We start from the raw sequence: 22,044 nt of genomic DNA, 5'->3' as shown, positions 1-22,044 counted from the left end.
TGCAGCTGCGAAAAGTACCATTTTTGATCTCCATGCAGCAAACAAGGTGTAGTGTACGGAATTTAACTTGTATTGATATATTCATTGAAATTGATGCTTACATCCAGTGTTCACGAAGACGTGTCCACCCGCCTGCATCGACATAGGCATGAATGCCAGAATTCTCCTCATGGGGAACTTTTGGCCCCCAGCTGCTCACTATGCCCGAAATGCTGAGAATATGAATAAGCATGACGTAAACGCCAATGACCCGCTATGCAACACCAGAAAAGCCCACGAAAAGCATATTGACCTAGAAGATATCTCCAGAGTTCTCCCTCAAGGCCTCTTCTTCCCCTCACTCCTACCTCCCACCACCGCCACCCCTTTGCTACTATCCTCGAACGCAAGACCCAAAGTGTCGAAGTGAATGGCCACAAGCCACGCACACAGAATATTCGCCAGGTGATGCAGGACATACGCATACGTGACGCCATAAACCGCCGCATACGCCCCAATAGCGAAGAGAAAAACATTCGTGAACAGTGATATGCCCGGTCGAACTCGAGGAACCATGCGCCCCGTGCTAAGTGTCTCCACAAGCAATATAAACGGCGTGATTGATAACACATTGTGGTGCGAGGAGAACGGCGTCAACCACTGGATGGCAAGGTTGCGAATCCAGACGACTAGGACTGGGAGATTGATTGGCAGGATCCACAGCATCAGGATGAATATTGAATGCGCGTAGTTGTAGAAGTTGTAGTTGGTGTCGAGTTGTGCTTCCTTGGCGAGGCGGAAGCCGCGGATGCATGTTGCAAGCTGGACGATGCAGAGTACGACGTATGCGAAATGGTATGGTATTGCCGTTGAGATGAGAGATAACAGGATGAGTGTGTTGATGATGCGGCGGCGGGTGGATGTGACGGCGAAAGCATCGGGCGTTCGTTGGCCTGATGCATCTAGGAGTCGGTTTGATCTGACGAGAGCGTAGAGTGTTGCGAAGAGATAGGTCAGGATCAGTACAACGTAATTTACCATGACGCAAATGGCGGTGCACATGATGCCGAAGAGCGGGACCAAGAACCAGAAGAAAGGATCTTCTGACCCGAGTAGCAACTCGTTGTCGTTATCGAAGAATGCGCCGATGATTGATGCCGGCCCACCCAACGCTTGCAGCTTCTTAGACTGCATCTGAGCAGTAGCCAAGGTGATGGACAAAAAGGTCAAAGCCGTGATTGCAAGTGGCAACGATGAATACATACACTCGTTGAGACTTTGCGCAAAGCTTATGAAAACTCCAGTTGCATCGTATGTGCGGAATTGCTGGCATAAGACCAAGGCAACGACGAGGAGCGGGAAAGCTGCGAAGACGATTCGGTAGCGCATCCAGAGCTTTCCCAAGCTGCCAAGGAAGTCCACTTTAAGGGTAACATCAATGCTGCTATCGCACGTTGGGTCGGCCCATATCTGCAATGAAAGACCGTTCGAAGGGCTCTTTGAGGAGAGCGCGGCTCGGCAAGTAGGGCGACCACGCCCATGCACGTTGATCATTGCATCTTCGACGTTGACGAAAAATTTGCTTTCGTACAGGTCGGAGATGTATTGTCGTAGCAGCGGAGCGAAGAGCTCGCCTTGACTGCATTTTTGTCTGCTGATGTGTACGTCGTACGCCAGTAGACTCGAGTGTAACGCGGGAATGCTGATCTCTGTTGTCAGAGGGCGACGAGGCGGTAATTGCAAGGAGATTCCAGTGTAAAGTAGACGTTGTAAACTCGGGTTGACCTTAACCGTGGCCTCGGAACTGGCACTGAAGGCTGCAACGACCCACCCTGCACTGTGATGGGCAACCTTATCGAGCACGGCGACGAATTGGTGCTGTGCCAGGTCGCGCACGTCATACTGCAAATACGAGAATGGCGCTTGATCCGGTCTGAAAGGAAAATTCGAATGACTGGTAGACTCGGGAAGGATGATGACATCGGATGCAGCATTCTTGCAAGCCAATTTCGTCGCGGTTGGACTTTCACCAGCAAAGTCCAGGTGTGTCAGATAGGACTGTGTAGATTGTGCTGAGGACATGCTGCAGAAGAGAACTTCTAGTCTGCCATGCTCACCTGGTCCGTCCAGCCGCTCATTAGTCAGTAATGTGAAGATCTTCTCGCCACGGTCCCGTGGCGGTACTGGAAGCAAGAAGGCTTTTATATTCGGAGAAGACCGCCCCAAGCTCCTCAGAACGAGTTGTTCTTCCTGCGGTAATATCGCGGTATCAACATCCACAGTCAACAAGGTGGCCTCTGTGGTCATTGGTAGTGTCTTCTCTGCAATGTCCTCAAGTCCGGTGAGGAACCACTTCTTGAAGAATCGCATACGGTTTGTAACGGGGAGCGTCTGCATTGCTTGTGATACGTCTACTACATCGTATAGTGCCCGTACGATGCTCTTGCGGACTTGGTCACACCAAGTGATTGCAAGATGATCTGCACCAGTCCAGCAGTTGGGGATGGAGGACGAAAATACGGTGAAGCCGTGTGTCTCTGGAACTATAGATGCGATGCTTGCATAGTCCGATGAGACTATGTTATCCAGTCCGCCACCTGCAATTGACACAAGAGTGACGTGCTGTAGCGGATTATCCTTGGCTGAGTCTTGTGCATATGCACTCCGCCAGTAGCTGTTGACTGCATTCTGAGTGCGAACAATATCGCCATCAAAGGAAACAGGGGGCCTAGCGTGCGGCGCCGCAATCGTGACAATTGTGTTGATAGAGTTCGCTTGATAGTTCGGCATCGTGAACAGAGTCCGAGCGACAACGCCGCCCATCGAATGACCTACGATGATGACAGATGTTGGGTCTGGTAGGTGTGGATCGCGTCGGGAGCGACCTGGGGTGTGATATAGAGATAAGATGAATGTAATGGCATCGTTGAGATATTCAGCTTGGTCTAACACTGTTTGGCCATGAAAAGCAGTAAAGTCCTCGTTGAAGTCGACCGCAAAGAAGTCCAGCGGCCTTCTTTCTCCTTTCCCAGCATTCGACTCATGCTGGACGGAGTTGTGGTAGTGGTATGCGGACTCAGCGGCGAGCGATCGTACTTGCTTGTAGCTGCCGGCGTTCCCTGGTATGAACAGGACAGGAGCTCCTTTGACCGTGAACTCCTCATCAATCCCCCACTCCCGATATAGGTATAACGAGTATTTGCTGGCGAATCGTGTGTGCTCGGTATCGAAGTCGTCGAATTTGGAGTACATCGGGCGCATATAGACCATTTCACAGCCTTTGGTGTCCAGTTGCTTGGTCAGAAATGACTGCAGCATGAGGAAAAACGCAGCAAAGCCAAGTGCTGTGGTGACCAGGGTGTATGCTGAGCAAGCCCACGGGTTGCGCAGCCTGAGCCTCCATCGCCTGTCCTGCGCCTTCACCACTTCGTCCTCCAGCATGTCCATTGTAGTTGAGCCCATCGTGACTTGTGCCTTCTCGCGCACCATGTAGGCGTGGTTGTGACAAGTTGTTCTCGATAGATATTCCGAGGACGGCTGCTCAGGAAGTCACCGGTAGACTGGCGGTTCTTCTGTCTTAACTTTGAGCGCTTCCCCTCGGGTCCTCGCTGTCGCTGTTATGACTTTACAGGGCACGTGAGTCGCGCAGCCATAATTCGGAGTTCCAATGGGTGGGAAAGAGGTAGTTCTGTCTGGGCTCTCCTGAGGTGAGCGGAAAGGTGCTCTTTCTTCGCAGTCGCGACTGTTGCGCTAAGTAATATGTTAATCGCGATCAATGTCTCCTGCTCAAATTGAAAATCTCGACTCAGAAGACCACGAATGCTGTAGAATCCTCAACGCGTCGGTTGCGACTGCGCTGTCACAGCAATGCAGTCACGGTCACTATGTCGCGACGCGTGTGGTCGTCAGGTTGACAACAGGGATCAGCTTCTTCCGAAATCCGGGGTCACGCTAATGAACATCATCTCTCAGCTTTGGACCCTCCTACTGCCTTCCTCTCCTACCTTCACCACACACTACACGCCATGCGTACATCCCGCAAAGGATATAAGAGAGGTAATGTCGCTGTATTTGAACTTCGATTCTCATCACGTCATATGCCAAATTCCTGAACACTTCCGGATTGGCATGGTGACTTCATGTCATCGTGGACGAGGTTATTGTTCTTTAGCCATGATTATTCCGCACAGGCCATATCCAACACGTCGCACTGGATCTTGAGCACCAAAAATCCTGAAGGTGAAGCTTTGATGGTGGATGTTCGCAAGAATGAGGATTAGCGATGTGTCTTCACACCATGTTCTGCGACCTCCTCCTGATCACCTACCCTTATCTGCATATGTCCGAGGATCATCCGACCATATATACTCTCGCCGCGATGAACCTTCTTCAAAGTCACTTAGGCTATCAACTATCCATGGGTGAAGAGTCCGTCCACATCCAACTGCCCCCACATCTTCCACACCCGAAAGGCCCCACAAACAGTCCAACCGTAACCCCAGATTAACAGTAACTTCGCGGAGCGTTATGATTTCGTACGCCCATCAATTGTATTGCTCGCATGCACTCTATCGGCTTGGAAGAGTTGCACGATTGGGCAGGCGGTATTCTTCCAGGTTCACGTGTACCTTGTATCGCCCAATGCGTCTCGGCATAAGCCCGGTTCGCATCTTCGATATTGCTGTATAAGAGCTCGTGTCTACTTTTCTCGCGTTGAGATATTATATTCCCGAACGATACGGAAATGTGGCACCCATTTATAGTCGGCCCATGCCCGCTGGATTCGCCCTTTGTCCGACATCAGACGTTTGACATACAGCAAGGAAGATGAAGTGGATAGCAGTTGGTTTAGCATCATCTTTAGGGATCTCAGTGACTGTTGCGTCGAGTCTATCTCTAGAAGCCCCTATCTCCCATGATCCGTTCGCAGATACCATACTACAGGATGCAGCTCCACAGTCCGTCACGACACGAAACGCGACATCACCAAGGCTATTATTACGACTCCTCCATCAGTTAGACGCGCGCCAGGAAGCTGGCCGCTGCGGACCAAGCGCAGGTGGTGCAAGCTGCACTGGTAGTCAATGCTGCTCTACCTTCGATTATTGCGGGACAGATCCTGAGTAAGCGTCACTTACCTTCAAGTCTGAAGGCAAATACTGAATTCCGCAGACATTGCGGGATAATTGTAGGATGTCAGCCACAGTATGGCCGGTGTGGTGATGCGCCTCCAGATACACCCAGTCCCACTCCAACACCAACACCGACACCTTCACCATCATCGAGCTCGACTGTAGTTTCAGCCTCAAGCTCGACCGTAGTGCCGTCGAGCTCATCAATCCTGCCATCGAGCTCATCTGTTTTACCTCCACTCCCATCCGGCACATTGATCGTCTCTCCTAACGGCCAATGCGGAAATATCACCACCTGTGCTGGTTCAGGCTTTGGAAGTTGTTGTTCTGAATGGTACTTCTGTGGTAGCGGACTTCAATACTGTGGCACTGGATGTCGTAGTTCCTTTGGCACGTGTAGTGGTGTCGCACCACCTCCATCTTCCTCGGTTCCGGCGCCGATTTCAAGCTCTTCATCGAGCTCAACTTCATCAGCGATTGGAACTACAACAACGCCAACGCCAACGCCGACACCAACATCGACTGCCACGCCGACACCTACAACTACGTCATCTGCGCCACCAGTGCCGACCAACGTGAGCACCAATGGACGTTGTGGCGCAGAGGGAAGTGGAATGACTTGTTCGGGATCGACTTACGGTCGATGCTGTAGTGATTATGGCTGGTGTGGGACTGGAGATGATTTCTGTCTCCCTAGCTGGGGATGCCGCCCACAATTCGGTTCTTGCGGATCGACATAGTGGGTGATCATGCTCATTCAACATGCGTTCAGATTTGCATATATCTTAAGAAGCTTTGCGCTGTACATACACTCTATAGACCTCATAGTCTGGATACTATTCGCCGCTTAAAAGTGAAACCTCAAGACTTTTGTTTCTCCGCCTCGACAAAATCCCTAATCGTCTGCTCCAGCCCCACATCCTCTTCAAAACCGAGTTCCTTCGCCCGAGTCGTATCATACCCAGCCGGCCAACTCAACACAATCCTCTGTATCGTCTCATCCCTCTTCTCCTTCACCAACGCCCTCGTCTCCTTCCCACAAACCTTCTCCAACGCCTCCAAAATCTCCCCACTCGTCGCCGTATATCCCGGCAACAACACCTGTCTATAATGCCCAAACTTCTCCTTGGGCGCCTTAATCGCATGCACAAGATTCGCCGCCAGCGCCCGCGGACTCGTCAACCAAATCCCAATACTCGGATCCACGGGCAATTCACTTCCCTGCCCATGCACCGGCTCCCGCACAATCCCCGACACAAACGAACTCGCCGCCGCTGTCGGCGCGCCCGCCCTAACAAAAACAGTTGGAAGACGCACGATCCGCCCATCAATAAGTCCACGTCGCGAATAATCATTGACCAAAAACTCCACCATGAGTTTCTGCGTGCCGTAGCTCGATTCAGGCATGGGTACGATATCCGTCTCCGTCGCCGTGTTGCCCACTGCTTTCCGGCCAAACACCGCGCACGACGACGTAAACACGACTTTAATCCCCGGCCGCTTGACGCGAATAATGTCGAGCAGTTGCCGCACGGAGTCGAAGTTTACTTTCAGCCCGAGCTCGAGATTCGCTTCGGAGCCGCTGGACATTATGCCGTGTAGAATGTAGACTGCATCTGGTTCCTGTGCAATCAAAGCTTCCGCGGCTTTTGGGTCTGTTAGGTCCGCGCCGAGACATTGCACAGCGGTGGAAGAGGTTGGGTTTGGAGGCTCCTTGAACGTCTGCGAGGATGAGGGATGTGGCAGTGGATGTGGAGATGAGTTTTTGGGCGACGATCTGGCCGACGAAGCCGCCTGCGCCCGGTGATGAGGACTTTCATGTTGATCTGTGGTAAAATCTTGGTTTGGATGTGAGCTTGGAATGTGGAAAAGATTGATGTTTGGGATGCTGGTGAAGCATCCCACTTGGTCGGGGCAATGATCCGGCGAGAAGACCGAAGGCGGGGGATGTGGTCATGCGCACGGACTGTGTCGTGGGACCTTTACAACACACCTCCATCGCTCTCGTCACTTTACATGTACTAACTCACTCAGGGGGGATACTGCTTTCAGTATCAAGCGAATGTCGTTCTGAAGCAGACGCTTATCTACGCGTTTGCCCCTTGCCTTGCGCGCTTGTCGAGCCCTCATTACGAAATTCCCGTCATTATTGATTTGAACATTTTCTGGTATAAACTATCAACAATGGGAACACCAAAGCAGAATCGTCCTATGACTTTGTCAAGGATACCGCTCCGGAGGTTGCGCATTTCTTCCAGATAACCTTTGGAACGCCATGTCAGAGATGAAAAGTTCACTACATGCAAGATCGAACCTGCATGGGCCGGGTCATACAAGGAAAGAACTTAACATACGCTTCAAATCTACAGCAACGATAGGAAAATGCAAAATTCCTAGAAGAAGCCCCCCGATTATGGCTTGCTGACCACAACGTTAGATCCCTCCAACTCTTGAGGCGCGCGATATGGTTCAGGCTCAAGCTCCATCGCGATCGTCTGCTTGAACGTGTCTGTGTTCCAAACTGACGGCAATGCATCCGTATCATGAGGTGATGTGTAGCCAACCCGTTGATCATCCGACCATCGCGATTGCAGTGTATCAACTTTTCGCTTGTTGCGCCAGACCATGAAACCAAGAGCAAGGAGCGCGATGGAACCTGCGATTGCTCCGATCGTTATAACTACCTTCGTGCCCATGGGTAGCCCCTCCTTGCTTTCGCTCGGCGCTTCACTATCGGTCTGCGAGGCTGTTGGCTGGCTTGTACCGTCGATCGTCCTGGAGATCGATGGCGTTTTCGTGGCACTCGGTTGCCCGTTCACACTGTTCGGTCTAGTAGTTGACGCGGCAGTAGATCGAGATGCATCGCTAGGTGACAGTGCAGTCGTGGACTGCAACGCGTACGTTGTTGTTTGTTGGCTCGCGATCGACGTGATGTTAAATATTGGGCCATTGACAGCTGATATATCGATGCTAGGCGAGAAAGATGTGTTTCCGCTGGTTGCGACGCGAATGTTCGCCCCTGTCATAATTGTCAGTGATGATTAGGTAGAAAGGGTCAGGACGCGACCTACATCTGTCGTTACCGCAAAACAACCACAGATAGGCTTCCTGAAAACTGGAAGTCCATTCTACCACGATCGTGTCGACGAAGTTTATTGTGAGAAGTGGCAGTTGTAGTGCGCGGGTATGCGAATGAAGCTGATGATGACTGAGCTAGAGCAGTAGTGCCAAAGAACCAGTACAAGGTGGCAATGTGGGTCGCGATCATGACAGATCGCATCATGATATGAGTATCGAGGTAAGATCTCGGATCTGGATTTGTTTCGGGGATTCCACGGATGTAAGCGGCAAGGTATATGCAATAAAGGCTTCGGTGATTGCGCGCGAGACGTTGAGACGGTGTTGATACGATCAAGGTATAAATTGTGGTAGAGACTGAGAGTGCGTCGTTGTTCAGAATGGCGGAACATCATCATTGCTTTGCCATTGTTATTGATCTTTCGCCCCTTTGATGTGCTGCGCCGCACGTGAGATGAGGTTGCCCGGCTCGGTTATGTCACTGCACCATGCCTTTGAGCTCCCGGTCGTTACGTCAATTGATCACAACTGCAGCCATATCGCATTCAAGCTCTCGCTTGATCGAGAGCACTTAATTCAGATTGTGCCTAGACGGTATGGCAAGCCCTCAATGCAAGGGTACCTCGCATGTGGCATGATCGCAATTCACAGATGAGAACTTGGTTAAATATGTACATAATCAAGCATCCCAACTTACAGTCAACACAGTCCCGGCTACTGAATTAGATCCAAGCTGAGAAGCATCGGCATTCAAATGAAGACCAGTCGGAAAACTTCCTTGTTGTAGACAGTTTCTTTGTCACAATGCCCTTTCAAGTTTGTCTCTGCTTCGTCACCTTTCTTTAAGCATCACTTTAAATCAATGGTCAGGTGCATGATGAATAATCCCATTGCTTCCACAGAATTACAACAGAATTAGCTAACCATAGTGCTGGAAAGTCAAGTACCTCGAGCTTTCCAAGGTTTCTTTTCGCGGGTCTTCTGGCTTCAGCAGCACTTTCAGTCTACACAGTTTCGCATATGTGCTTCTTCTTGTATCAAAATATATTTGCACGAGATCCCACATGGCAAAGGAGCCAAAGATTAAAGATTCAGTCTGAGACAAGACTTGCAGACGTAACGGAAGGAAGTCGACGAGGGATGTGATCATTGAAACGCTCTCATGTGTCAGATACGGTACCGACATCGTGGTAAATAAGAAGAAGCCAGAAGTAGACTTCAAGTTCTGTATGATGTCAGCTAGAATCTTCCGAAATGTTGACCATATAATCATTACCGATCCCTTTCGCAGGCTTGCATTTATTGCGAGACTCGCGCAGGGAAGTTTCAAGTACGCTTCGACATGGCGCCTTTCAAAATATCTTTAAAATCTTTCCTATGCGCTTGGTATCCTCTATCCTCCGTCTTTACACAAAGAACAGACCCACGTGTGCTGCCAGACCTTTTTCAATTCAAGCCTACGATGATAGCATTCGCAATTTTCCGACCCGCAAGGAATAGTGGAAATCTTGTTCAGCAGAGGTCTCCGACAATTTGCACAGAGCGGCACCTTTTTTTGGCAGCGCCTCGATTGGGCAGGCTTGGTTGATGATCGTATCATGTTGCGAGCTCAGGTGGTTGAATGGTTGTTGATCGAATAGAGGAGCTCGATCTAATTTAAGCCTGTTGGATGTAATAGATGATGTGGATAATTTGATGTATGCACGATAGGAGTTTATAAGATGTGGGGGAGCGTTATTACGACGGCCTTTACATATGATGGCTCAGTGTATGGTGGTGAGTGACTGGAATTGAAGACTGGAGCTTCAAGGGTGCAGTCACTTACCTATCACGTTTTAAACTCTAGCATTGAAAGCCCATCGCATGCTTGTGATTTCCTTCGAGGAAGAATCACATCTACTTATGGAATTATGGGCGCCGCAGAGGACGATTCCAGTAGGAGAAATATGCGCTAAAGACTGTCTAAATCATTATCAAAATCACGCACAGCTGCTAAAGAAAGAATCAATCTTGCAAGGGTGCTACGCAGCATTCTCCCAAAACATTGCCTGCATCAGGCTACGACCTTCCAAGTACTCAGAATCTTGCAATCTCGAACTTTAGTTCACAAAATTCCGCGAGGGTAATGAGCAAGCGCTTCTCTTCACAGAAGAAGAATACAAACATGAAAAATGACGATGGATTTGGTCTCTAGCCTCACTCAGTGCGACATGATCAGAATTTTGGTAGCGTATGGAAATTTGAAGGGGATATAGTTTTCATGCACATCATCATTTGTCTCGACTGTCAAGTAGCCCAATTAAATCTTTACCCATTCAAAGCAAAACCATATTCCCACGAAAACAAGTGATATTCAATGAATACCAACATCAAACAAAAAAGTCATAGGCCCACATACATGAGTCAGGAAGAGAAATAAAACACGTACTCTTGAAATGTCAAAAAGGGAAATACTCGGTCAACACTCAGCCACAAGATGCTACCACTGAATCTACGAATCAAGGCTGCGAGGTCTTCTTCTTGGGAAGTATGGACAGACCATTTGACTTTTGCGCTGGTGATACCCCCGTCTTTTTGGCGCTCTCCGAGCTCTGCATTTTCCTAGACTTCTCCCCAAACCTGGCAGTTTGCCCTGAGAATAATGGCTTTCGGGTGATTTTGGCAGGTGATCCAGAGATTTTCGGTCGCTTCGTCCCCCTCAAAAAGCAAGATTTAGGATCAGACTTCTGTTGTGGAATCTGGCGGGGCCGCAAAGCCATGTTACGGGGGATGGTAGTTGGCTTTGGCGAGGATCGAACGGGAGGCTTTTGGGTAGCTTTGGGAGGCGACATGAAGCGTTTCGGTGGTTTCGTCTCTTTCGCAATGGTAGCTCTGGGCGCGGACTTTGTTTCTGGGATCTGGTGGGGCTTCAAAGCCATATTTCGGTGAATGTTAATTGGCTTGGGCGAGGAGTGGCTAGGAGGCTTTGTTTCTTTCTGCTTCGTGCGGAAATCCGAAGTTAGACCGTTCTTGTTCTTTTCACCTGACAAAAATTTAGTCTGCATTTGACCCCCATGCTGAGTGGCGCCTTGGCTACCTCCCCCGGGCTGCCCCCTCTCACCTCGTTCTCGGAAGTAGTCTGCGATTTGATCCTTGTTAAGTCTGCTTTTTTCGATCTTGTTTTCTCTCCGTTTTGCATTGTTCCTTGCCCATCTGCCGAGATCGTGCTTTCTGCGTCTATCCTTCTTCTCATCATCTTCTTTTTTATTTCCCTCCTTCTCTTTATCATCTTCCGCTTTGCAAGCGTCACAGACTTGGTCATCGTGCCACAGGAGCTGTTGCCAATGCTCACCCGTTACGCCAACAGGATAATGATCATGCTGTCTCTTGTAGTTTTCGCACTGTGGACAACGAACAGGACAAAGCTCCAAGTCTTCGTTACAGAATGGAACGATGCTCGTCGAATGGATATGGACAGACTTTGGGATTCCGTTTGCTACAGACATGTCGCATATAAGCACAATGATAGACCTGGTAACCTTGTGCATTTTCGAGAGTCTGGTTCCATATCGGCCAGGGAGGTCTTCCACGGTGGATTGGATGTATTGGGCGCCCTGACATTTATATACGCACTGTGGAGGAAATGTGCTGGCGAAAAAAGGGGGATAGATCGAATTGACAATCCGTTGCACCAGGCAATGGAGATTGGAATGTAGGAAAGGATTGAGTTGAGGGTTTTGCGACAGGTAAGATAGACTGTGTTTTGAAATAATCGACCTGAGGTGGTGAAAACTGAAGGTGTTTGGCTTGTGGTCGTATTGCTGGGCTTTCTGAGAAAGAAGGAAGCATGGCGCTGCGTATGCAATATGTATTCTCGAGCAAGCCAATCACCAGGATGCACTGTAGTGCTAGGACTGTGTATCTGTTACATCATTGAGCAAGCAGAAAAGTAAACGTGAATATGTTGTAGACGAACACCATTGCTATTGTTTGCAATGTGACGGCAATGTCCATTGAAGACGCGTTACAGTGACGCTTCAATTCAATTCAGGCAACAATGAGGAAATGGATCGATGCTTGCCGCGGTGGATTAAGATCGAGCTTCCCATGAAAGATTGCTTCATCCGGATGAGTAACCCATGATACAAGCGACTTCGAAATATGACACCACAGAGTCGCAAAATGAACTCACCGGCTACCTCTATGGGTTGCCAGAACAGCCCATTTCACAATTTCAGTATCGATTCAATATATGAATTCATCAGAGAATGTTGTAGGACTCGACAGAGATACCGGAATAAATAAGCAAGAAGCAATTTACATTTAGGCAACCCGACATCGAATAGAATGTAGTTACTGCATAATAGATTCCATGCTTACTCCTCATGCAACCTATAGCATTCCTGTAAATCAGATAGCCCATGCGAGCGCATTGTAAACACCTGAAAATTCCGTGAGTAAAAGTCATGACTCTATCAATCCCCCCTCGATATCAATTCGAAAGTTTGGTCGGGCGCCTTGCCGCTGCAGCGTAAGTGCTCATTCTTAACCACCGGACTGCTCTCCTTCGCATCAAATTCGCACCATCTCTAGAATTGGCGAATAATTTTGCTCTTTCTCTGTCCTTTTTGTTGCCTTCTCTCCGCCTCCTGAAACTTTCTGCGTCTCTCCTTGCGTCCTCTTTCCTTCCGGCCTCTTTTCGAATACACTCTCCACACCAGGTGGTACCGTCATTCTAGGTTTGGATGATGTGGTGAGAAGGTCCTAGGTAGGGAAGTTGTCCGTTCTTACCAAAGATGCTGAGGCACGGGCTACAATTGGTAGTTCCAGACCCGGAGTCCCTGAAAGGAGGATATTTCTTGGTCCTACATTGTGCAAAAATTCTAATCTGAGTATTGCACCTAGTGGGATCTGGCGAGGCAGCCCCTCGATGAGCTTTTGCATTAGATCCCTTGTTGAGCGCGCTGTCGGTAAAACAGTAGCGCGGGACCATGATTGCTACTTTGCTGCAGGCAAGACGCTGAGTACGATGATGGTGACCGTAGCCCTTCTTATATCGGTCGGAAATTGTCTCACTAGCGGCGTACGTGCTTTGATATGCGTTTTTCGAAAATTATTGAATGGACGATTCAAAAACGAGTCTCAAATGCTCCAGGCAGAAGAAGTTATTTCAATGATACAAGTAGTGAAGTGGCGAGGGATTTTTTCTTGTGCTCGTATTGATGGTCTGAGAAAACATGCAGCATGGAGGTGTTCGTGCGATATGTACCCTCAAACAAGCCGTTTCACTAGGCTACATTGAAGTGCAAAAACTATGGGTAAGCTACAACTTCACATCTTCGCGCATCTATCACATTATTCAGGAAGCAGCAAAAGAAAAGTGAAGATGTTGTACATGAATAAGACTGCGGTTCATATTCCAGAAGAGTATGAAGGCAAGGCCGTTCACATCGTCCACCAGGGGAACGTGTTGTGACAGCAAAGCTGCTTCACATACCGCATCTAGACACGTGCACAGGGGCAGTGTAAATGCCACAGTTTGCTGTTTTGCAGGTCACATCACAATCTGCATTAACTACTTCTGAGTACAGCTGCGACGACTAGAAATACGGAGAAGAAGAAGGCACGAGTAGGAACCGCATGCAGACTCTACGACTTAACATAGTACCCCTGCAATAACATCTAACAATTTTGGCATCGCTCCTAAGCCATGATTTTCCTCGAAAGCCGTGGCGCCTCCTTCTTTTCGTGGTGAACGAGTGTGGTCTGTTCAGTGCGCGTGAAGCGTGTTGATCAAACCCGCAAAACACTAGCCCGAGGCCAGGTATTGAACCACAAGTCAAACAGCAATCTCTTCACAAGTTTCTAGACTGATCGTAATAGTGCAATGTGCAGACTTGAGCAATCAGCTCAAACGCTCAGCGAAGTTTGTCACACACACGGAGAGGTATAAAGCGCGCCCTTACCCAGCACATTGAGTATACAGAAACCAGAGCAAATCATTACCATACCTTACTATGATTCCCAAGTTATCGAGCGCCCTCAAATATCACACGATCAAATCTCATCGACTTACCAGCACACCTGCATCTTTCAGCAAGCAACAACTACATCTTTTATCTCGATCCGATTGCACACTATGTGTTTTTAGAAAGCTAGCATGTGTATCCAACCCCCTGTTAGTTGCGGCAGAACCCATGCGCGCTCTTTCTTCATTTGGCATCACGCGTGTAACACTCCTCGGAAGAACAGCAAGACCAAAGGACACCTGCGGGGTTTTCCAGGGAATTATTCTGCGTGCAAATTGTCAGGCTGCAGCGAATAAGAGACACAGAGAGCTGGAGGAGCGGCTAAAGACTTCAGAGGCGCGCAGATGAGGGATATTACAAGACAGTGTAAGATAAGGAGATTATCCTATAGCTAACGACTAAATATTAAACTAAAAGTATTTAATAGCAATCTCTCAAGTAAATTTTTCTTGATTATGGCGTAGTAAATATAGAATTCTTGTGCTAAGATCGTTCTACTAGTCAACATATATGCATTCCTTCCCGTCTCCCATGTCCATAAGCAGTCCCCAAATAGCCAATAACGACAGCATCGACGCACTGCACCAGCAATTTTGAAGATTTTTTTCACAATTGAAGCGAATTTTCACAGGCAAGGAATGCGGAGTAAGCTGCTAAGCCGTGATCACGCCTTATCCAAAAGTTACGGGAAGCAATGAGTAGCTCTTCTTGCTGAACAGGTGTGCATATTTCTTGTGATGCTCTTTTACAATTGAAGCAAGTGCTCGGATAAATGATTTTATTCTATCTACGCAGAAGATGCGCGCCGTCGCCAGAAACCAGGCGCCTCGTTGAAATCGCTCACAAAACGCATGAGCGGCGGCCGTACATACAACTCCGACCAGAAATCATCCTCCAGTAACTGATTCTGAACATGAATGTAGTCACACGCGTCGACGTACATCCAACTCAACATCTTCAAACTCGCCATTTGTTTCTCTACTCTCCTCAATCAAGCTTTTCTCTTCTTCGTCTTCTCAGCTTCGTCCTGTTCCGCTTTCCGGGCGCTCAGTCTCCTGCTGACCAGCTGACCACGGGGGAGGGCCATCTTTTCGAGTGATTCGAGGCAGATGTCGTCAACCAGGAAACAGAAATTGTAGCGCGGACCAGCGTAGGACAGATGGTAATTCGCGCTGCCAGCTGAGGTGCCAGTTATAATTTCGTCCTTTGGTCGCGGGCTCGCGGTCGGCGCGCCATTCATGTTGTAGCTCGTCTACAGCCCAACTGTTAAAATGCTCGCGGATCTTCTCAGGACCTGCTCCTTGGAATTTGGACGCGTCATCCATCACGACCAATGAATGTCTTGAACAAAGGTCTGGTTGAGCCTGTCGTTGCATTGCTAGTGACGACTCAATGTTTTGTCGGAGCACAGACAGCATGCGATCCCAAGCCGCATCGTCGTTGTACGAGACACGGTACACGGCCAGACCCCAAGGCGCGTCAGATTTGAGAAACGTAGAGTTGGACAACTCCTTCAAGGGTTCGACCATCTCTGCCTCCTGCTCCGCGCTATAAGCCTGCCACAGATCCTTGCTAATGGGATGCGCCTTGGCAACCGCGTCGCGAGCAGCAGTGACCTTATCGGGATCGAACTCTGTAATAGCGGCCATAGCATTTTGTAACTCGTCCATATAAGCCCAAACGTGGGCTCTGTCCGCGTTTGTAAGTGGTCGCGACATGGCAGGTGCTGTCTGAGTGGACCGGGCACGGTGGTGGTGAAGTGGGAAGCTGAAGAACCAGCGACTGGAAGAATGAAAGAGACACTTGCTCCCTGTGATTGCGAGGTTTGGATATACAGAGCCCTCAACCGGACGGATATAGTGACTTGGAGGAGAGGGGGGAAAAGATGGGTTCGAGGAGTGGGGAGGTGGGTCATTAAATAGTAGCAGCGTTCCACCAGTGAGCTAGCCTAGCCCCATGACTAGTCTACCGCTACTAACTCCACCGATATGGTCGCGATTCAAGAAGCAATTGAAGATATCGAATCGCGTGAGCCAGGCTCATTTTTCTTATATATTCAAATCGCGAAAACGCATGGTGTACTACGCTCAACATTGCCGCGAAGGCACCAAGACGAATCCCAACCACACGCGCTCGCCCATCTCTGCTTTCACTCACAACGCGAATCCGAGCTCATACGATACATCAAATTAGTCACCGAAAGGTGTTTCCCACCTAAGAGAGCTATGATACTTACTTTCACGTCCTCTTTGTGGCATTTCTGGAGCCCCTAGGAGTCTTTTTGCTCAGGGTGATTACTCGTATCCGCCAACTGCTCAGAGTCTTTTACAAACGCGTAAAAATGAATATAAATCGATGCAACCACAGAACTTCAATGCGTAGGTTTGAGCAATCGAATTAACCCTTGACTTGTATTGTCATGTATACAGTACTGTCACGTACACAGTACTGTCACGTACACAGTAATGTCACATATTCAGTAGAGTATAAAGCGCCAGGCTTTGCACTACATTCGAAACCCATCAGCCTACACTACAATTACTACACCACGATCTACAGATTACCAAAGCACACCTGCAAAGAGTACCCCACGATCAAATCTCATCCACTCGCCAGCAAGATTTTACCGCAAGCACCTACCTTTACACACCAATCTTCCAACACAGCATCCAAGCCCAATCATGTGCAAATGGTACCTATTAGACTGTCCCCGTGTTCTGGGCGGTTGCGGCTTAGCCAATCCAGCCGCGGCACCAATGAATGGACAACAGTGTACGGAATATCGCCCGATGCAGGGATATGACAAGGGAGACTTGTCTTGTTGTCCCCTTTTCTCGTACGGTGGATTGATAGTGGGACATCAACTCTGTGCAGCTTGCCAAGCGAAACAAGCGGGCAACGCATGAGGCGGAGAAGAAGCGGGAAAGAGCTGACGGAGCAAGACGTGGGGTCCAAGAAGGCGGTTGAAGGATGATGAGACACGGAGATTATACCATGGAGATAAGAGTTAAAATGGAAAAATGTTTGGGGAAACTTGTTTGTCTGATTCCATTGCGCTTCGTGATTTCTGACGCAGTGCTGTCGTGACTATTCGAGCAATGTGGTTTGCTGCCATCAACCTTACCGCGAGAACCTGAACATTACAGGCGACTTCGACCATGCGGGTGGTCGGTGTGTCAGTCAAGCGTCTCAACTTTTCTGTTTCGTGGCAGTGCTGATGCTGTGAATGAAGAGAGAACATGAACAGGAAACATTTGCTGAACTAGTCTCTTTGCACACACCGAGTCTTGATGGGAATATGACAGCAAAGGGTGTTGACGCAAAGCTCTCAGTCATAGCGAGCACTTCTGACGATCACGCGCGGACTCGTTTAGCTCCACTTCCCCCCTCCCAATACGCGACACGACCCCATTAGACGCTTCAATACTTAAGAAAATGATCATAAGTGTGGGAGAGAAAGCTTGAAAGACAGACTACAGAAAATAAACTCAAAGCAGCAAAATTTCTAAGCCTGAAAGTCTCTCGTTTGGTGTTCATGAAACAATCACCGGATAGCTGGCCTTGTTGTACTCTGTCTGGCCTTTGCATCGTCCACGAACCGGGGATGAAGTGAAGGGAGTGTAGTGGACTGAGCGCATACCAAGGATATTGCGACGCATCTTGATGTATTTACGGCATGTCAGGGTCTCATGTAATTCATATGGAAGCTTTCGTTGATTCGCGTAGTCTTCGGTTTGCACGGCGTACATGAAGAGCAGAGATGATCGTGGATATTGAGTCCATGGACTTGAGGCCATGATCGCGGTTCACGGCAAAGATTGCCAGAGCATCTTCGAGTATGATAACAGCCTTCCATTCTTCCATACCCTCGTAATCCATTTGATTACCCCTTGTTCCAGCGTGTTCACTCCACCTCTCTCTCTCCCTCTCTCCTCAGAACCCCCTCTCAAACAATCGGTCCATCCCAGAACATCTCCTTCCCACACTCCTCAGCCGCCCCCTTAGCCAAAGGCGGCGCCTCACCCTGCTTCCTCCCCGCACACAACTTCCCATCATCCACCAGCTGCCTCACCCCTCCCCTCCCCCCAAATCCTCCCCTCATACCAGCACCCCCTCCACCCCTGCCACCATCCCCTCCCAACGCCGCCCTATTCTGCCGATGCAACTGCCCCTCATGCAATTCCCCCTTGAGCTCCTCGCGATCATCCCGCTCCTCAGTCGTGTACTTGAACGTGTTCCAGGCGAAGACCTGGTTCTCGAGACCGGCGGGCGCGCGGCCCTGGCGCACGGTCACGGGGCCCTGCGTGAAGAGCGCGGCGTCGCGGTCTGTGGCTTGCGCGATGTCGTGGTCGTAGCGCGCTTGGCCGAGGTCGTGGAGTTCGGCGGCGGCGGCAGCGGCGGAGGTGGACATGGTGGTTGGAGTGCGAGTGTGGTATGTTTGAAGTTTCGTTGTGGTTTGGGTGCAGGTCAGGTTTTGCGGGCTTGGGCGGTGAGTGAGCGAGTTTGAGGGCGATGGTGAAGTGCTAGAGATGTTTGGCGTGGGATTGTGGTGTGTGACGTTGTTGTCTTGTAGTGTACGGGGAGCAGAGAATTGTGTAGACTGTTGTTGGTGTTTGAAGCTGGAAGGAGGATTGGTTTAACGGTTGAGAGAGTGGGTTGCTCTTGCCCTTTGCGTTAGCTCGAATCTCACGTGGCAAGTGCTGCGGGTTGCGGCGAAGTAAAGGCAAAAGTCCTGATCCAACGTTCCAGACAAAAGCCAGCGTGCATCGCGTGCGAGGATCGGTAAGTGATGTGAGAGAGTCTTCTGCAAGACTATGATAACATGAGGAAGAGAATATGGTCCAGCTGTTCACTAGAGCCATGCTGACTTTGTCCAAGTACATTTGCGGGAAATGAGGTTCACTCCCTGTGCCCCCAATCACAAGGAAACTTGGCCCAGTATGAATGAGATTGACGAATGAAGTTATACCCATCTGAAGTTCGTCATGACAACGCCCGCGTGCCAGCAGTCCTCACTCTTCAACTACCCTCCTTTTTAAATTTCCCATGCACCATTCCGCAAAAGCTCTCCCAAAGCACCCTATCCCGCCCCCTCAACCACAGCACCTCAATCTCCCTCGCCAGCCCAATGACCCGAATCCTGAACGCCAACTCAACTCCGCGCTCACCGTCCGGCATATCAACAACACCGTCTTTCATGCTCCGCTCATACTTGCGACGATAAGCGCGACTCCAGACATTCTGGCTCGCTTCGCCGACGCCGCTGGACTTGTCTTCGTCCCAGGTCCATTTCAGGTCCAGCGAGGAGAGGTGCATGTTGATCGTGTCTTTGGCGGTGGCGGGGGATGTGAGGGGTGGGATGGGGATTGTGTAGGAAGTGGGGAAGGGAAGGAATTCGTTTGCTATTGTGTCGAGGCGGGCGATTGACTTTCTGCATTAGCGCATACCTTCCATCAACATCTTTGCATGACATACATTCTTCGGCCTCAAATCCCCAAAGCTCCACGCCACGATCCAGCGCTTCGTGCTCGACCCCGTATCAATGACACCGACTGCCCAATTCGTGACGTCGTTTTTCTTGAGCAGGGTGATGATGGCTTTCGCGCTTGTCAGTTTGCCGAGCATGCTGGTGTACCAACGCACTTTTTCTCGCAGGACTAAGCTCTCGTTGACGATCTTGGTGACGAAGCCGAGATCGCCGTCTGGACAGACCATTTCGACTTCGGCGCCGGTGCATACTGCGTTGGGTTTCCAGCTCTTGCCTTCGCCTTTGAGACTGGCGGACATGTCGTCGAGGTTAGTGAAGAAGGGGGGGTTGCACATGGTGAAGTCGAGGGTTTGGACGCCGAGGCCAGCTAAAGGGATCAGAGGATTCAGCTCGGTGGTTTGCAGGAGGGTAGTGCGGGTCATGAGATTGTTCAGGGCGAGGTTGCGCGCTGCGGATTCGAAGCTCTTTTTGTCGATGTCTGTGGCGCACATTCGCCAGTCTGGGCGTGATTTTAGAGAGAGCATGGCGTAGATGGCAGATGCTCCAGTGCCGATGTCTAGACCTGTGATCTTGCGTTCTGGGTCATATCCGTAGGAAAAGTCAGGCGACGTCGAATCAATGAGGCCATGGATCCAGGTCACATAATTCCAGCGGTTAGGTATGGGAGGGCACAATCGATCGTCTGGCACTTCGAGTTGCAGGCCAAAGTCTGCTTTGAGTATGGCTTTGGAGAGTGCTTTGACGGTGGCTGGATCCTGGAAGTCTAGTTTTCCTAAGCATTTCTGCCATACTAGCTTGAAGTCGGCATCTTTCTTTGTAAGTGCCTTGAAGTCGATCGTATCGTATGGTGGTCGTTGTGCGAGGTCCATAGTCGTAGATTGATAGTGCGAAGAATCCAAGGGAGAATAATCGAAATTTGTGTTGATGAAGACGATGATGGGGCATACCAGCAATCGATGAGAGCTGGAGCTAAGCTCGGGCCATCACAGCTAATTGGCCGAAACATGACGGGTTGGAAAGCGCGATGCATGATAATTGTGTACAATTGATATACAGTTGGACGAACTGAAATGCCTACCCAACGCCGGTCTAATGTGTTCACCAACGCCGCGAAAGTGACGGACCTTCTAGATCAGGAACGGCCCGTCAAATGCTCCGTCAGGTTCTTGCAGCCGTAGCTGCTCGAGCGTGGGAACGGTATTTGGCTTATAGAAACCAAGCAGCATCTCCATGTCCTCTTGCGTCATTGAGCAAAGGTCGTCAAGCGTGTACTGTTCGCAGACTTTGGACATCCTGTATTGGTCAGCAGGGCTCATAGCCTTCCACCCAGTCTACGCACCATTGCATCCTCTTCGGCCCCTCCTCGATGTTGGGCGCGACCTTGCGCAGTTTCTTCCGCAGCATGCCTACTTGCTGCACGGCGTTGCCGATGTTCTTTGGCAGCCCCGCCGCGATCTGCCGCCGCACAATGTTGGCCAGCTTAGGACCGTTGCCATTGGTGCTGACCATGATCTGCAGCGGCCCGTCGCGATGCACGCTGCCAAAGTAGAAGTCGCACTCGGGCGGCACGTCTGCAATGTTGGCGGCGATCTTCTTCTCCTTGCACAGCTTGAATATTTGTGACGAGGCTTCAGGGTCGTCGACGGCGGTCAAGACCATGTCAACGCCATCGAGGTCGGATGGTTCGAACTTGCGGTCGACGTAATCGACCTGCTTCTGCTCGATGCGGTATGCGACTTCATCGTTGAGACCGTCACGTGGCGAGACGACGGTGATTTTGGCGTCGGCGTTGAGGATGTTCACGATGCGACCAGCCGCGACCTACTCTTTGGTCAACCGTCAATACTTGCTAGGCGCGTCATACAGTCGACTTACTTCTCCTCCACCGACAATCAGTACGCGCTTGTTCCGTATCTGCCAGGCGAGCAAGAGGGAGCCTCCGCCTTGGATCTCGGGGTATGGGCCTTTCATCGCGAATGTGGTGTAGGAGAGAAAGTGGCCCGCATACTGCGCGGAGATATCAGAGTCAATGATTCCTATTATCGGCGTTTCCCAGGATGTTGCGCCACACCATGGCGCCAGAGCTCTTATCGATAGCCACGGCCAGCCGCATAATCACGGGAACAGGACCGTTCACCGCAATCCTGGATGGCATAAGAGCAGCGACTATCATTGGCGTCTTTTTGTGCAACCGGGCTACTGGAGCGTCGTTCGTCTCGTGCGATGCCGGCAGCCCTGCGGATCAATGATGCATCCCTGCTCCGCCGCCGCAGCCACGTTGATTAGCGTCTCATAACGGCGCCCGCATCCACGCGCCTAGGCTGCATGCCCCAGTCCATGACCTCGCCCGCACTCCCTC

The 22,044-nt window shown here is 50.2% G+C and overlaps 10 protein-coding genes across 10 annotated transcripts; all 10 read right to left on the bottom strand.

Annotated features, from left to right (window-relative positions):
• Positions 1–318: 318 nt before the first annotated feature.
• SNOG_05858 (hypothetical protein) lies at positions 319–3,468 on the bottom strand (the record flags this gene model as incomplete). The annotated part of the gene is made up of 1 exon (XM_001796202.1): positions 319–3,468. The coding sequence occupies one exon, from the start codon at positions 3,466–3,468 to the stop codon at positions 319–321; it is 3,150 nt and encodes a 1,049-aa protein (XP_001796254.1).
• Positions 3,469–5,081: 1,613 nt separating this feature from the next.
• Positions 5,082–5,582, bottom strand: SNOG_05857 (hypothetical protein; the record flags this gene model as incomplete). The annotated part of the gene is made up of 2 exons (XM_001796201.1): positions 5,082–5,336; positions 5,523–5,582. The coding sequence occupies 2 exons, from the start codon at positions 5,580–5,582 to the stop codon at positions 5,082–5,084; spliced, it is 315 nt and encodes a 104-aa protein (XP_001796253.1).
• A 390-nt stretch (positions 5,583–5,972) lies between these two features.
• On the bottom strand, positions 5,973–7,241 carry SNOG_05856 (hypothetical protein; the record flags this gene model as incomplete). The annotated part of the gene is made up of 2 exons (XM_001796200.1): positions 5,973–6,937; positions 7,142–7,241. The coding sequence occupies 2 exons, from the start codon at positions 7,239–7,241 to the stop codon at positions 5,973–5,975; spliced, it is 1,065 nt and encodes a 354-aa protein (XP_001796252.1).
• A 281-nt stretch (positions 7,242–7,522) lies between these two features.
• On the bottom strand, positions 7,523–8,394 carry SNOG_05855 (hypothetical protein; the record flags this gene model as incomplete). The annotated part of the gene is made up of 2 exons (XM_001796199.1): positions 7,523–8,130; positions 8,244–8,394. 2 exons carry the CDS (start codon positions 8,392–8,394, stop codon positions 7,523–7,525), a joined length of 759 nt encoding a protein of 252 aa, XP_001796251.1.
• A 2,293-nt stretch (positions 8,395–10,687) lies between these two features.
• On the bottom strand, positions 10,688–11,674 carry SNOG_05854 (hypothetical protein; the record flags this gene model as incomplete). The annotated part of the gene is made up of 2 exons (XM_001796198.1): positions 10,688–11,211; positions 11,290–11,674. The coding sequence occupies 2 exons, from the start codon at positions 11,672–11,674 to the stop codon at positions 10,688–10,690; spliced, it is 909 nt and encodes a 302-aa protein (XP_001796250.1).
• A 3,514-nt stretch (positions 11,675–15,188) lies between these two features.
• SNOG_05853 (hypothetical protein) lies at positions 15,189–15,846 on the bottom strand (the record flags this gene model as incomplete). Its single annotated transcript, XM_001796197.1, has 2 exons — positions 15,189–15,252; positions 15,344–15,846. The coding sequence occupies 2 exons, from the start codon at positions 15,844–15,846 to the stop codon at positions 15,189–15,191; spliced, it is 567 nt and encodes a 188-aa protein (XP_001796249.1).
• Positions 15,847–17,730: 1,884 nt separating this feature from the next.
• SNOG_05852 (hypothetical protein) lies at positions 17,731–18,076 on the bottom strand (the record flags this gene model as incomplete). Its single annotated transcript, XM_001796196.1, has 2 exons — positions 17,731–17,856; positions 17,945–18,076. The coding sequence occupies 2 exons, from the start codon at positions 18,074–18,076 to the stop codon at positions 17,731–17,733; spliced, it is 258 nt and encodes an 85-aa protein (XP_001796248.1).
• Positions 18,077–18,143: 67 nt separating this feature from the next.
• SNOG_20062 (hypothetical protein) lies at positions 18,144–18,608 on the bottom strand (the record flags this gene model as incomplete). The annotated part of the gene is made up of 1 exon (XM_001796195.1): positions 18,144–18,608. The coding sequence occupies one exon, from the start codon at positions 18,606–18,608 to the stop codon at positions 18,144–18,146; it is 465 nt and encodes a 154-aa protein (XP_001796247.1).
• Positions 18,609–19,216: 608 nt separating this feature from the next.
• On the bottom strand, positions 19,217–20,554 carry SNOG_05851 (hypothetical protein; the record flags this gene model as incomplete). Its single annotated transcript, XM_001796194.1, has 2 exons — positions 19,217–19,599; positions 19,645–20,554. The coding sequence occupies 2 exons, from the start codon at positions 20,552–20,554 to the stop codon at positions 19,217–19,219; spliced, it is 1,293 nt and encodes a 430-aa protein (XP_001796246.1).
• A 161-nt stretch (positions 20,555–20,715) lies between these two features.
• SNOG_05850 (hypothetical protein) lies at positions 20,716–21,656 on the bottom strand (the record flags this gene model as incomplete). The annotated part of the gene is made up of 3 exons (XM_001796193.1): positions 20,716–20,978; positions 21,025–21,506; positions 21,561–21,656. The coding sequence occupies 3 exons, from the start codon at positions 21,654–21,656 to the stop codon at positions 20,813–20,815; spliced, it is 744 nt and encodes a 247-aa protein (XP_001796245.1). The 3' UTR covers positions 20,716–20,812.
• Positions 21,657–22,044: the final 388 nt, after the last annotated feature.

Source organism: Parastagonospora nodorum (genome assembly GCF_000146915.1).
Source record: "Parastagonospora nodorum SN15 chromosome Unknown scaffold_8, whole genome shotgun sequence".
Lineage (NCBI taxonomy): Eukaryota > Fungi > Ascomycota > Dothideomycetes > Pleosporales > Phaeosphaeriaceae > Parastagonospora > Parastagonospora nodorum.
The sequence above is the reverse complement of the archived record's forward strand: the minus strand, read 5'-3'. Positions and strand labels throughout refer to the sequence as shown.